Source organism: Trachemys scripta, chromosome 22 (assembly GCF_013100865.1).
Source record: "Trachemys scripta elegans isolate TJP31775 chromosome 22, CAS_Tse_1.0, whole genome shotgun sequence".
Taxonomy (NCBI): domain Eukaryota; kingdom Metazoa; phylum Chordata; order Testudines; family Emydidae; genus Trachemys; species Trachemys scripta.
This window is the reverse complement of record NC_048319.1, coordinates 10,807,045-10,821,032: the sequence shown is the minus strand read 5'-3', so window position 1 is coordinate 10,821,032 and position 13,988 is coordinate 10,807,045. Positions and strand designations below refer to the sequence as shown.

At 45.5% G+C, this 13,988-nt stretch overlaps 1 protein-coding gene across 1 annotated transcript in view; it reads right to left on the bottom strand.

Moving 5' to 3' along the window:
- Positions 1 to 275: 275 nt before the first annotated feature.
- Positions 276 to 13,988, bottom strand: part of MOB3A (MOB kinase activator 3A) — a 23,887-nt gene continuing 10,174 nt past the window's right edge. The window contains exons 2-4 of the mRNA XM_034755436.1: positions 7,438 to 8,008; positions 1,577 to 1,779; positions 276 to 534 (exon numbers count right to left, since the gene is read on the bottom strand). Coding sequence (XP_034611327.1) covers positions 505 to 534; positions 1,577 to 1,779; positions 7,438 to 7,855 — 651 coding nt within the window. The 5' untranslated portion in view covers positions 7,856 to 8,008 and the 3' untranslated portion in view covers positions 276 to 504. The remainder of the gene's footprint in view (positions 535 to 1,576; positions 1,780 to 7,437; positions 8,009 to 13,988) is intronic.

The following is a 13,988-nucleotide window of genomic DNA, read 5'->3' as shown; positions in this document are numbered from 1 at the left end:
TGTCCTAACAAAGCACTTCCTACCCTACCTTCAGGATGCAGGTAAGCCTTGCTCCCCCACAGCCAGTGCCATGCACTGCTACAGTCTCAAGACCAACTCCATGCCCTGGCTAGGTTGAAAGCAAGTCCATCTTAAAAAACACTTGAAGCAACAAAGTCTGCGGTCAGACTAGGTTTAGTTAGGGCCAGCCAATAAGGAGGCCAGTGAGATGAAACATCAGGTGGTTCTCTCATAATGCTCATTCCCCCCTCTAAAAAAAAACTGATGAAAAATGATGCGTTTCCATCTAGTGGCAAACAATTACAGAAATTACCATAAAAACTAGTTATCTAAGGCATCTTTAAAAAAATATTTCTGCAGTCTCCATTTTAAGTTGAAAGCTCAATAAAAATATATTTCTATGAAATGTCTCTGATCGTCCCTTGAGCGGCATCTCCGGTGCAGCGATGGGGTTCAGCAGTCCTGAGGAGGCTTGGCCTGGGTGAGGGCAGGAAGGTCCAGAGCTCAGTGGCACATCCGGGAGGTCATTTCCTTCTAGCAAAGGACACACAAGAGACAGGAAAGTTAGTAAGTTTGGAATGTTGTTTCCATAGCATCGTTAATTAAAAAAAAAAAGCAGTATTCCAGTTTGAACACTCACATGGGGAAGAAATTCAGTGTCACCTTTAACCTCTGCCCCCATATTCCTATTCACTGACAGGCAGGAGGCCTCCCCAGCTGCCCCATCAGATTAAAATCGGTCTGGCTGCATACAGCTAGAGAATAACCATCACCCACCATTCCAGACTAACGCAAACACCTAGCACTTCTAGGGCACTTTGCATCCTCCATGCTCTTTATGAGGTTGGTGAGCATCGCTGTGCTCATTTTACAGAAGGGGAAATAAAGGACAGGGAGGGGACAGAGGAGGTGATTTAGCCTGAGCGCATACGCACTCCAAGTCCCACAGCTAGTCACTGACAACTGGGACTAGGACCAAGGGCTCATGACTCCGTGACCCACATCCTACCCCACTGCCTTTCTGGGTCATGCACAGCGATGTGCTGGCTACAGTGATAAGGCTGGGTACGTAGATCCTTGGAATTCAATTGCAGCTTTGCCAGCAGGGGTGCACAACTCATTGCAGTGTGCAGCACCCGGACTGAAGAACAGCAGCCATTGACCAGACAATGGGGAGTGGTGGCGGCGGTGGGGAAACAGACAAGATGGCAGCCTGAAGCACAAGGGGGTTACCAGGCAGAATCTACAAACATGGCAGCTTCCCTCTCCGTGGGTGTAATGGCCCTGCTCAGCCGCATGAGGTACCCTGGGATCTGGGCCAGAATAAAAGAGGGCAGGGTAAGAACAGGTTTTTGAGCTGTAATGGGGGCGGGGGAGGAGGGGGGGGGGAAAAAGGACAGAATAGGTACGACAGGATTTCAGTCACCCTCTTCAGCGCTCAGAATCTCTCAAACTGAATCCGATGTTTGACTTTGGTATTCAGTGGACAGGGACTGGGAGTCCGGATCCCAGAGTTCTGTTTGAGACGCACCACTCTGAGGCCATTCATAGCTATAATCCAGCCAAATTCACTCACCAGAGGTTCTAGCTCCTTGGTGTCTATTAGATTGAACTCTTTCACAAAATAGTAAAAGTGCTTGTAGCAGGTGTTCACGTGGGCCTCTGACCCCATATGGGTGATCCTGTCAAAATGGTGGATGTAGACGTGAACAAAGACCCGGAAGAGCCTGGACAGAATCTTCTTCACTACCTGAAGGAAGTTCTTGGGGAACGGAGTACCTGCAAGAAGAACATACGAGCACCATGATTTATTGAAATGCACTTTCCCCAGGACTATGGTGCCATGCAGTCTTCCTAAAGCATGAAAAGAAACAGTCCAGTGTGTACTGAAGTGATGCAAGAACAGTTTCCTCCGGGGTAATTCACAGACTGCATTCCCTCCAAGTTTTGGACCAATTTTTCCAAAGTTAATGCTATTAACCTATGCTATTGGGTCCTGTATTAATTGAGAGACCCGAATACAAACTGGATTAGTGCACATATAGATTTCCATCTGCAGTTTCAATTTGATATGGTTTCCCTCAGTTCCTGTTGGGACATTTTTACAAAAATTATGCAAGACATTAGACCACCATGCTCCACTCTAGAAGTGGCTGCATCCTGGGAGGAGTGGCTCCTATATATAGTTTAGTAAATTTGACAAACCCTTTGGGATCCTTCAGGTTAATAGGAGTTAAAATTAAGATAATACTACGCTCGGTCATTTATAGGCCCCTGTTCACATTCGACATTTTGTTTGTGTGTCTTTCATTCGAACAGCTACATTTGCAATCTGCAATACAGTAGAGTTTGATAAGCTGCTCTTTCTAGTAATTACAAAACAACTTGAGTTTAAAGTCTACTTGCTTATCCACATGCAAGGAGGAGGTAAGAGGTGAAGGGTATTCGTTAAATACCCTTCTTCCCCTGCTCCCAAGAGCTCTGCATGAAATTAATTTTCAGTCTGTGTTCAGTTAGTGAAGCTGGCATTATAAGCATAGCTAGAAAACTCTAAACAAGACAGAGAACTCCTTTGATGATGTAAGCTTCCCCCCCTCCAAATGAAACAGATGTTCCAGCAATCACTCAGTCCAAAAGAGGTCCTTGCTGAAGAACCGTAACTAAAGGGACCACACCCCAGAACTTCCTGTGGTTACCCAGATGAACACACAGCAAGGATTTTGACAACTGATACAGGTACTGTTGTAGATTGGGGGTGGTTTACTGTCTTAATCTCTTCCCCAATGTCACCACATTTAAGTATTGTTGTTGTGTGTGTGCAGATGGGGTCTGAGTAATGGTGGACACTTTCTGCACACAATCAGATTGAGCCGTTTCATTAGCGCTTTGAGAAGGATGAATATCTTGGCATGCTCTAGATACACTGAAGTAGTGCAGGAGTGGCTGGGATCCGGTGGGATCTCAAGTGGATAACCAGCTCCTTCTCCCCTATACCATTTGTTAGTTGGTCTCCCACACAAACACCCAGGCAGCCGTCATCTGGTTCTGCTTCATTTGGCAGAACCTTGACCTGTGTTGCCTGTCCAGACAGGGCAAACAGGTTTCATTACCAAATCAGGAACTAGGACAAAGGGTCACGGGACTATTATTGTTCCTTCCTTGTGCAACATCCCCTCTCCTCCAGTGTCCACTGCTTGCTTCCCCACCCCCAACCCCCAACCCAGACCTTGCATCACCCAGTCTATCCCTGAGCTGAATGGAGTTGCCTTAGGGCAGTGGTTTTCCAACTTTTTTTCTGGCGACCCAGTTGAAGAAATGTTTTTATGCCCGCAACCAAAGGAAGCTGGGGATGAGGGGTTTGGGGTGTGGGAGAGGCTGGAGGCTGTGGGGAATGAGGGGTTCAGGTTGTGGGAGGAGGCTCTGGGCTGGGGCAGGGGATTGGGGTGCAAGCTCTGGGGTGGGGCTAGGGATGAGGGGTTTGGGGTGTAGAAGGGAGCTCCAGGTTTGGGGGAGGCTCAGGGCTGGACCAGGGGATTGGGGCGAAAAGTTGGGGCACAGGCTTACCTTGGGCGTCTTCCAGTCAGCAGCCCAGGCGTTAGAAGTCCTGTTGGCGGTGCTGCCCGACTACGGCAGGCCAGTTCCTACCTGTTCTGACACCGTGGAGAGCCCCGGAAGCGGCCAGCGACAGGTCCGGCTCCTAGGTGGAGGCTCACAAGCGGCTCCGCATGGCTCTCGCCCGCAGGCACCACCCCTCCAGCTCCCATTGGCTGGTTCCTGGCGAATGGGAGAGCGGAACCAGCGCTAGGGGCGGGGGCTGCGCGCGGAGCCCTATGGCCCCCCCGCCTAGGAGCCGGACCTGCTGCCCGGGGCGCAGTGCGGTGTCGGAACAGGTAGGGAGTAGCCTACCTTAGCCAGGCAGCACCGCCGACGGGACTTTTAACAGCCTGGTCGGTGGTGCTGACCAGAGCCGCTGCGACCCAGCGCCTTCCATTCCGCGACCCAGCACTGGGTCGCAACCCGCAGTTTGAAAACCACTGCCTTAGGGCTTTGCTTGAAAGACCACCTGGGGTCATTCAGAGCAGCAGAAGACTGACCCTATTCCAAAAGCTGAGCAAACCTCTACTGCAGCAGTGCTAACTCAAGGAGCAAGGGCTGAATCACACTTGTCCAAGAGGCCCTGTATTCAGGCCCAGACTAGAGCTAAGAAAAAGCACTGCTGAGAGAGGTTTCAAAAAGGTCCAGCATTTCACAAGCTGCAAGAGATGGAGCCAAAAGCTTTATACCGTACCAGAGAGACGCTGGAGTCTCAGCTCTCCATGGGTATAAAGCATTAAGCCAACACTTGAAAGGCTAAATTTAGGAGCAGAGCATCTGCAATTCTCATGGACTACAAGGGGAACCGTGGGCAGTCAACACTGCTGAAAGTCAGCCCATTCCTTTAGATGCACAAATATAACTTCATGAGCCTATTTTTGGGCACCCAAGTTTGGACATTTTGGGCTCCAAAACTGTTTACACCAAGGCCTCGTTACACTCCTTTGGTAGCATAAGAGGGACATAGGTTACCATTACACACACTCTACGGCCTCTTGACGCTGCCAGAGTGGTGTCAAGGAGCCTTCTTAGTACAAATGAGAATCAGGCCCTCTGGCCTTCGTTTTTAAGCAATGGGAGGTTGAAAGATGTCAGATCTGGAAATAAAATAAGAGGCGCGTCATTCTGATCACAAAACTCCTGAACCACCCAACCAGCCACACATCTACAGGCAAAGCAGAGCGCAGCCAATAAGATGTGTCTTGCACCAGAGTACGAAGTCAGTAAGTGCAGGCACTGATGGGCTGCTCTAGGGAGCAAAAAGCATCACTGCTTGGAGCCCTCGGCTGAAAACACCCTGCATGACCAATCCCAAAGGCTTGGGTCTGTTGTCAAAAACATCTCAGTTGTTGCAATGGTCCATAAGGAGAGAGAAGAATCCCTCAGGTGACCAAGTCCCAGGCCAGGTATGAATTGGAATCAACACCTTGAACTGCAGCCAGAAGCAAGTGTAGTTCACAGAGCATGGACGTGATGTGCTCATCACTCAGAGCTGCTCCACGAAGCTGATGGGCCACCACATTCTGTGCTGTGCTTCCGAATGATTCTGAAGTACAGCAGGCACACCTGGATTACTGCAGCACAGTCTACATGAGAGGGCCAGGGCACAACTCTAGTTAATCACAAATGTGGGGGAAGAGAGCTATAAGCTACTAAGGAATCCAAGAGCACTCAGGGGTCCACATAGCCCAAGATTGCAAACCCCTTCTGCAAGTCTTGGACCTCTTCCTTCACTAGATGGGACAGTGATAAATTTTGCAAGCGGTTTTCCTCTGTCAACCACCACCTCCACCTTCTCAACCAGGTGTCAGTCAGAATGGATGAATTTTTAAATTCTGTTATCTCAACCTGACAGTACTAAAAATACTTTGGCAGAATGAGTAAGATTTTCCAAGAGCCATGAATCCCATTCACAGAAATTGACCTTGAGGGAGCCAACCCAGAACCTTCAGCAACAAAAATACAAGCCCCTGCTACCTGAGCTAAAGAATACACTTTTAGTAGTAAGTTGCAGGCCATTACCATCGAGACTAGCCATGGAGGCACAATCACATGGACTAAATCCAGGTGTTGCGCAGGCACCGGTCCTAAACTACTGTTCAGAATGAAAGATCAAGTCCAGCAGCCCAACCTCTGCAGAGCAGAGGGACTCCTCCCGTGCTCACAGCAGCCACATAATCTCTGATGTGCCATTTGAGTTTTGCAAGAGCACCCTCTGATTTGGAGTGCTTCGCCTGAAACAATTTAGGCCTAATTTTCCAGAAGTACTAAGCATCCACCACTCTAACCGAAATCTATGGTAACCGCAGGTACTTGGTACTTCTTTAACAAAAAAGAAAACAGTTAGGCCCGACCGTGTCTCAGGCTGGGCACGAAGGTATCCAAAATCAGCGGTCACTTTCATAGAATCTCAGGGTTGGAAGGGACCTCAGAAGGTCATCTAGTCCAACTCCCTGCTCAAAGCAGGACCAATCCCCAAAAGTTGCCAGTCAGTACTAGAGGAAGCAGTTCACCTACCATCTCAAGGATCTGTGCAGCAGTGATATCCAATGCCATAAACTAGTGGTTTTCAACCTTTTCTCATTTGCAGACCCCTAAAAAATTCAAATGGAGGCGAAGACCCCTTTGGAAATCTTAGAGTCTGTAGACCCGCCCAGAGGTCCGCGAACCACAGGCTGAAAACCACTGTCATAAACAAGTGCCTACTGGAAAAGGAACAGGGGACTAGAAAGGGCAAGAATCTGTACTGGTGGATAAAAGTCGATTTTTCTGAAAAAGAAATCGGATATTTTTTATTTTGTTATTTAAATTAAAATACGTTTTTCTTTTTAAAAAATAAACTCGTTTAAAATGAAATCTGAATTTAATAGAAAATATGTTGAGATGATGATAAGTTTAGGCCTTAACACATTTAAATAAAAAAATAAATATGTTGAATCCATGAGCCTCTATGACAAACTCCGAGTTAAAAGCTGCTTTTCTATATAAAGAAAGAAGATGGGGAAAACTTTTGAGGTCATTTTATCAACATGGCACAACAGGTCATGTGCTGTATTAAGAGCTTGACCCTGTGGAGGACCCAGGCCTGTGCCACGGGGTGCAAGGGACTGGCAAAGTCATCACAGGGGTTGGGACCCAACTTCTGACTCCAGGAGACACTATGTGCATCTCATCAGGATCATCCACTGAGCCACCAGAGGGGTGGGGTGGGGTGGGGGGTGGGGGGTCTCATACTTCTATTTTATAGCTTCTCCCTACCTGAGCTCAGTTCTCAAATTATTAATATTTATGACTCCACCCAGCATGGAAACTTCCTCTCCGGCTCATGAAAAAACACTAAAATTCATGTATCCAAAACATTTAAAGGTAGTTTTGTTTAATAAAAAATAAATATTCTATGCCATTTGGTGTGTTTAATTAAATTCCCATTATCATCCTAGTGCGGCTTGACACAAATCGTCACCAATAAGTTGATTATCTTGTCGATGAACAATACATCATTCACCATTTTCTAACATACTAAAACTGTACAATTAATAAGAATTAAGCTATATAAATGCTTAAATATAGAGAGTTATAGTGTACCCTCCTAGGTAGCAAAAAGACGTTCCAAATCTAGTGTAAAGGCTCTATTTAGTTGTAAATCGACATGTTTTAATGGTTATATCAACCAATGAGGATGCACCTCTCTTTAGAAAATAAAGGAAGTACCAATGGAAAAGTTCCTTAACACTGATCATTTAACTCAAGGTTTTCCGTTTGGTGTTGTAAATTGCCCTGATTTAAATCAATTGATCTTGTGTCAGTCCAATTAATTTCCCCACAAGTCAGACCTGAACTTACCAACATTGGTGGGGAAAATGTCCTCATTGTTGATCTGCACCTCAATCCAGTCCATCAAGAGGTTCAAGTACTTGGGAGCAGACAGGGCAGTGGGTTTCCGGTACTTGTGCTCGTCCTGCCATCTGTACTCGTACTTGGGTCCCCCAGACATGATCGGACAGGACTGTTCCGTGCAATAATCACTGATGGTGCCGTAGATCAGATTGATGCGATTGAAGAAGTCCACCACGTGCACCGCCACCCAGTCATTCTGTTCCTCACCAGATGGCAGCTGGACGGCCAGCTTCAAGTCCAGCCCTGCATTGAGAGAGGCTTGAGCCCTCTTGTGCAGCTCAAACCGCTGAGTCCCAGGTTCAAACTTGCGTTTGGGCCGAAAGGTTTTGTCCTTATTGAACACTTGCTTTAAAGGGTTGGACATTTTTCTTTTTTTCCCTCCTCTCTTTCACAAGTCTTCAGTGACGACAGCTAGAGACGCACAGCGGCGGGACAGTTTCCAATGGCAAGGTCGTAATGGCCTCTATCTTCACAGAAATATCTCTGAGCGCCTCTGGTTCTCCAAGTACCTTCTGATCTGCAACACAGAGAATTTACAGTAGTTAGAGGGGCAGCTTTTTCAACAAGAGACTTTGTTCAGAAGGAGTGAATTTGTTTGAATGCCTTAGTGGGAAGGTTTGGACATACACCTCAAACTCATAGAACTGAAACGAACGCCAAATAGGCTTTGTTTCCCCTCCCCTTTCCTCTTAGGACTAGGTTTCTTTAAGGGAAGTGCACAAGGTAGAAGAGTGAGGGTCAAGTTCTCAAAGAGGTTCCTCATTCAGCCTCTGTCACTGTAGGGAAAGTGTTGCAGACCCAGGTCACTGACTTCTACACAAAACATTAAGTGAGAGAAGGTTTATACCCAGTTTGCCAAGTTATTGTGGGTGAAGAAGCAGATTATTACTGTTATTACTACTACAAAACACCAAGACTCTACCACTATGGTACCAAGGTAGCTACATTGTTTTATGAAAGCATTCAGAAACTAGCACAGCCTTATTTTGCTACTAGGCAGAAATGAGCAAAATATTACCCACAACAGCTGTGTCCATGGACTCATAGCAAGGAGATTGGTTTCAGGCTGGATCCTCAACAAAAGGCTAAATTCTAACACCCTTAAAGACATGGGGGAGTAACTTATTCCAGAAGCGGTCTCATTAAAAATCACGGGGACTACTCTCTACGTGAGCTAGGGTATCCCAATCTGATCCTGAATGACAGGATTCCTCTTGTGAAACAGACACGTGATTTTGGGTGTTGTAATGAGGAAAGTGCTGACCAGCCCAACAAAGACAGGCCATTTTAAGCGAGCCTGCAACAGAAGCATTGTGTAGCTCCACAGTGGTTCTTGGAGACATTAGACATATGAGGAGAGCTGGCTGCTCGTATGGCGCTGGAGCATCTGCTACACTGCATTAAGGAGAATGAAGAACATTTCAAACACTTTCCTAATGTTACTTTCCCATATAAGCAATGGGTATCATTGCCAGAGGTTTTTCCGGTTGTGCAATGGGAGGAGAAATGGCCCCGAGACGCTATTAAGACTTGTTCCACACTCCAAAAATACAGGAGAACCCCATGGCTAACAACCCATACTGCCAGCAATCCAACAGCCATGAAGTTCAGTTCTGGAGCCATGCCACATGTTCACAAAGTCACTCCAACGAGAGAGGAAAGGGCGGGGTGCCCACATCCACCCACCCACCCACATATTTGTGTTGGGACCCACTCAAAATTCCAGCCAGGTTCATTGAGAGATTCACTCATGATGAAGTGAGCCTGGGCCAGTTTGGAGATGAACCCAAGCGAAGCTCTGCGCTTTTGACCCAATTTTGCCTTGGGGAATGTGTACCCTGCACAAACCAATACTGAGAGATTTGCATGAACCCCTGAAGCTACTGATATTTGCTTGACTAATTTAAGACCAACAGTGAAGGGCCAAGGAGATAGGGGAAAAAATAAGTTTAAGATGCATTTGATCACACAGAGAAAATTTTTGAAAGTCATAACAAGAGGGGACGCTGACAGCAAAATGCAGTGCGACAGTAGCTATGGTTAGCAAGAGCCGAGTCATACCCTCACCACATCCTGCAACAAAACGCTTCACTTCTTCTATGAAGCGGAAACACAAGGGGCTGTGCCCATTCAACTTAGATGCACTATTGATCTCACATATTCTTCTGTAACATATCCAAAACAAAGGCAAAAAAAAACTAACAATGTAAAGGGCAAGTTCCCGGTCTGAAGCAACTTCCAGGAGGCAATCAGTTCCAGAGAAATGGTAGCATGCGCTATTTCCTCACTTTGGAGTCTCAAAGGAAAGCTGTAGTTCTGCATGAGTATTAACTGCATACTCCTTTGGTTCTGGGCTCCAGCCAAACACTAAAAAGAGGCCTTTGATTGTTCTCACTCTGCTCTCATTTACCTTGTCTTTACCCCATAGTAATCCCACTGACTTCAGTCAAGACACTCAGTTATGCTGGTATTACGTGTAATGGGCCTTTTTATTTACTTCCCGTTTCTGCTGGCAAGTAGTTAAAGGCCACACACAGGTCTCTGCTCATTACCAGTACAGCAGGGGGCATGGCAGGAGAGGACTGAAATGCACTACCAAAACCTGGTGGAGAAGCACTCTCAAGGCCTGCCCACACTTTGCCAGTGGAGTGGACACTAAGAATTTCCCAAGAGAAATTTTCACAAGGTGATTCGTAAAAGCCAACCCAGACCTACAAAGAGGGAATTTTCCCAGCTGAGGAACTAGTTAGCAAAAAAAGAACCCAACTATTTTTTTTAAATAGGCAGCATTACTTGGTAACTAAGTCCATCTATGTTTCAGGTTTTGATTTGGTTTTTAAAGGGGATGTAAAACTTGTGAAAGTTCCAGGAGTCACCTCCCTGGAAACTGAAGCCCTCTAAACTGCCAAGACGTTCAAGTGTGGGGGTGGTATGTGATGCAGCTGTGTCCAATGGAAAGGGACCAAGAATGCCAAACGGTCAAACGATGGCAATGACTTTTGGTCAAATCTAACCTGGGCTGGATGACAGCCAGTGACCGAAGAGTAAGGTTTGGTCTCCTCCAATCTCTTAAGACATCTGTGCACCTGGCTTATATTTTTATTCATAGATTCATAGGACTGGAAGGGACCTCGAGAGGTCATCGAGTCCAGTCCCCTGCCCGCATGGCAGGACCAAATACTGTCTAGACCATCCCTGATAGACATTTATCTAACCTACTCTTAAATATCTCCAGAGACGGAGATTCCACAACCTCCCTAGGCAATTTGTTCCAGTGTTTAACCACCCTGACAGTTAGGAACTTTTTCCTAATGTCCAACCTAGACCTCCCTTGCTGCAGTTTAAACCCATTGTTTCTGGTTCTATCCTTAGAGGCTAAGGTGAACAAGTTCTCTCCCTCCTCCTTATGACACCCTTTTAGATACCTGAAAACTGCTATCATGTCCCCTCTCAGTCTTCTCTTTTCCAAACTAAACAAACCCAGTTCTTTCAGCCTTCCTTCATAGGTCATGTTCTCAAGACCTTTAATCATTCTTGTTGCTCTTCTTTGGACCCTTTCCAATTTCTCCACATCTTTTTTAAAATGCGGCACCCATTTGGCCGCAATGGACACAATACTCCAGCTGAGGCCTAACCAGAGCAGAGTAGAGCGGAAGAATGACTTCTCGTGTCTTGCTCACAACACACCTGTTAATGCATCCCAGAATCATGTTTGCTTTTTTTGCAACAGCATCACACTGTTGACTCATATATATATATATATTATATATAAGCCAAGTTTTAACTCTCACTTTTCCTGTGTCCAGAGTTTGAAGAAGTGCCTCCTTTTCTCTGTGGAATCACTAGCATCCTTAACAAGTAATATACAGCCAGATCTTCCGCTGGTGCAAATCAGCATACCTCCATTGACCATATCCGCCAATTTACACCAACTAGGGATCTGGCCCTATAATTTCTAAGTCTAGCACGGGAGCACGGTGAACAGCATTCAAGGATGTTGCATTATATTAGCACTGCAATTTTCTTTCCCCAAATAGTTTCCTCTTACCAATCATGTGCAATAGGAAGACTACCTGATAAACTTGCTGCTGTGATCAGCTGCACATATTTGCAAAATGGAAACTTCAGCCAAAGTACAACAGGATGCAATGCATTCAGCTATGGTTTTGATGTGTAACTTGGTTAAGAAAACTGCAGCTATGGGCAATATCTGGCTCTGGAAAATGTCAGACATACAGGTTCTGTGGCTGACCAAAGCAGCATCTGACATGAGTGAAAGATGATGTAAAATGGTGATCACAAGTTTTTCTCCTTCCACCCTCCCCCCACAAGTCACAGCTCAAACAGCAATAAAACACAGAACAGAAAGGAAAGATCACTAGGGGGATAGGATTTGTGCGAGGGTGACTTGCAATTCAGCGGAAGCTATGATTGGCAAGTAGCAGAAAGTATGGTTTGTGTTGCTTTTTTTCCCCAGCTTTTCATCCAAAGGTTACTCCCACCCAGAAGTCCACACCACCTGCTATCAAGTAGGAGTATCCCCACTAGTCTCACAAGAGCATGTTAGTAACACAGCAACTTCCTGCACCATGGAGGACAAAACAAAGCTCTAACTTCTCTCTCTGGAGGAATAGTCCTGCCTTTATGTCCAGGGATACGAGATGAGCTCCATGAGGATGGTGGGTTACAGTTATAAAACAAACTCAAACAAATGAGCAATGAACAATGGAAGAAAATGAATCTCCCCAAAACCTTGAGAACTATTACATAATCTTCAACCAATGTCAGATGCTGCTTTGGTCAGCCACAGAATCTGTATGTCTTCTATCTTCTCAGAGCCAGACATTTATAGCGAAAGGGGAGGTGGGGGAGAGATTTAAAAGACTTGATGCCATAGGGATGAGGAAAAGCACTTGTTAAAAAATGTTAGGCCCAATTTTCTTCTCACTTATGCAGTGGAAGTCAGGAGTCACTTCACTTAAGTCAGTGCAGTTACATGGGGATAAAGTTAATATGAGAGGATAACTTTCAGTACTGCCTTATTCTAAAATATGTTTCCAACAGAGAAATGCAAAGCATATTTCACTAGTTTTCCATTACTTCTTTCCCTGTCATTTTTCCAAGCTAGACAAGAGCGTGTTTGTGTGGCAAACAGTCACCATTTGCTGTTGATTTAAGAACATAAGAATGGTCAGACCAAGGGTCCATCTAGTCCAGTATCCTGTCTTCCGACAGTGGCCAGTGCCAGGTGCCCCAGAGGGAATGAATAGAACAGGTAATCATCAAGTGATTCATCCCCTGTTGCTCATTCCAGCTTCTGGCAAACAGAGGCTAGGGACACCATCCCTGCCCATCCTGGCTAATAGCCCTTGATGGACCTATCCTCCAGGAATTTATCTAGTTCTTTTTTGAACCCTGGCCTTGTCTTGGCCTTCACAACATCCTTTGGCAAGGAGTTCCACAGGTTGACTGTGTGCTGGGTGAAGAAATACTTCCTTTTATTTGTTTTAAACCTGCTGCCTATTAATTTCATTTGGTGACCCCTAGTTCTTGTGTTATGAGAAATAGTAAACAACACTTCCTTATCTACTTTCTCTATACCAGTCATGATTTTATAGACCTCAATCATATCTTCCCTTAGCTGTCTCTTTTCCAAGCTGAAAAGTCCCAGTCTTATTAATCTCTCCTCATATGGAAGCCGTTCCATATCCCTAATAATTTTTGTTGCCCTTTTCTGAACCTTTTCCAATTCCAATACATCTTTTTTGAGATGGGGCGACCACATCCGCATGCAGTATTCAAAATGTGGGCGTACCATGGATTTATATAGAGGCAACATGATATTTTCTGTCCTGTTATCTACCCCTTTCTTAATTATTCCCAACATTCTGTTCGCTTTTTTTGACTGTCTCTGCACATTGACTGGATGTTTTCAGAGAACTATCCACAATGACTCCAAGATCTCTTTCTTCAGTAGTAACAGCTAATTTAGACCCCATCATTTTATATGTATAGTTGGGATTATGCTTTCCAATGTGCATTACTTTGCATTTATCAACATTAAATTTCATCTGCCATTTTGTTGCCCAGTCACCCAGTTTTGAGAGATCCTTTTGTAGCTCTTCACAGTCTGCCTGGGTCTTAACTATCTTGAGTAATTTTGTATCATGGACTGTCACCATGACAGTCATCCCACATCTGAACACACGGACTACACTGTAAAAAATACCTCTTCCATTTTAAAAAGGGAATGAGGTATCTCTAGCCAACCTCTCCCCACCAAGAAAACTCAGGTTTCAGAGTAGCAGCCGTGTTAGTCTGTATCCGTAAAAAGAACAGGAGTACTTGTGGCACCTTAGAGACTAACACATTTATTAGAGCATAAGCTTTCGTGGACTACAGCCCACTTCTTCAGATGCAAGAAAACTCGGGAAGTTATTCCCTCTCCCCCACAATCCTCTTTCAGGAAACCTACGTGTACACGGAGAGGACTTCTC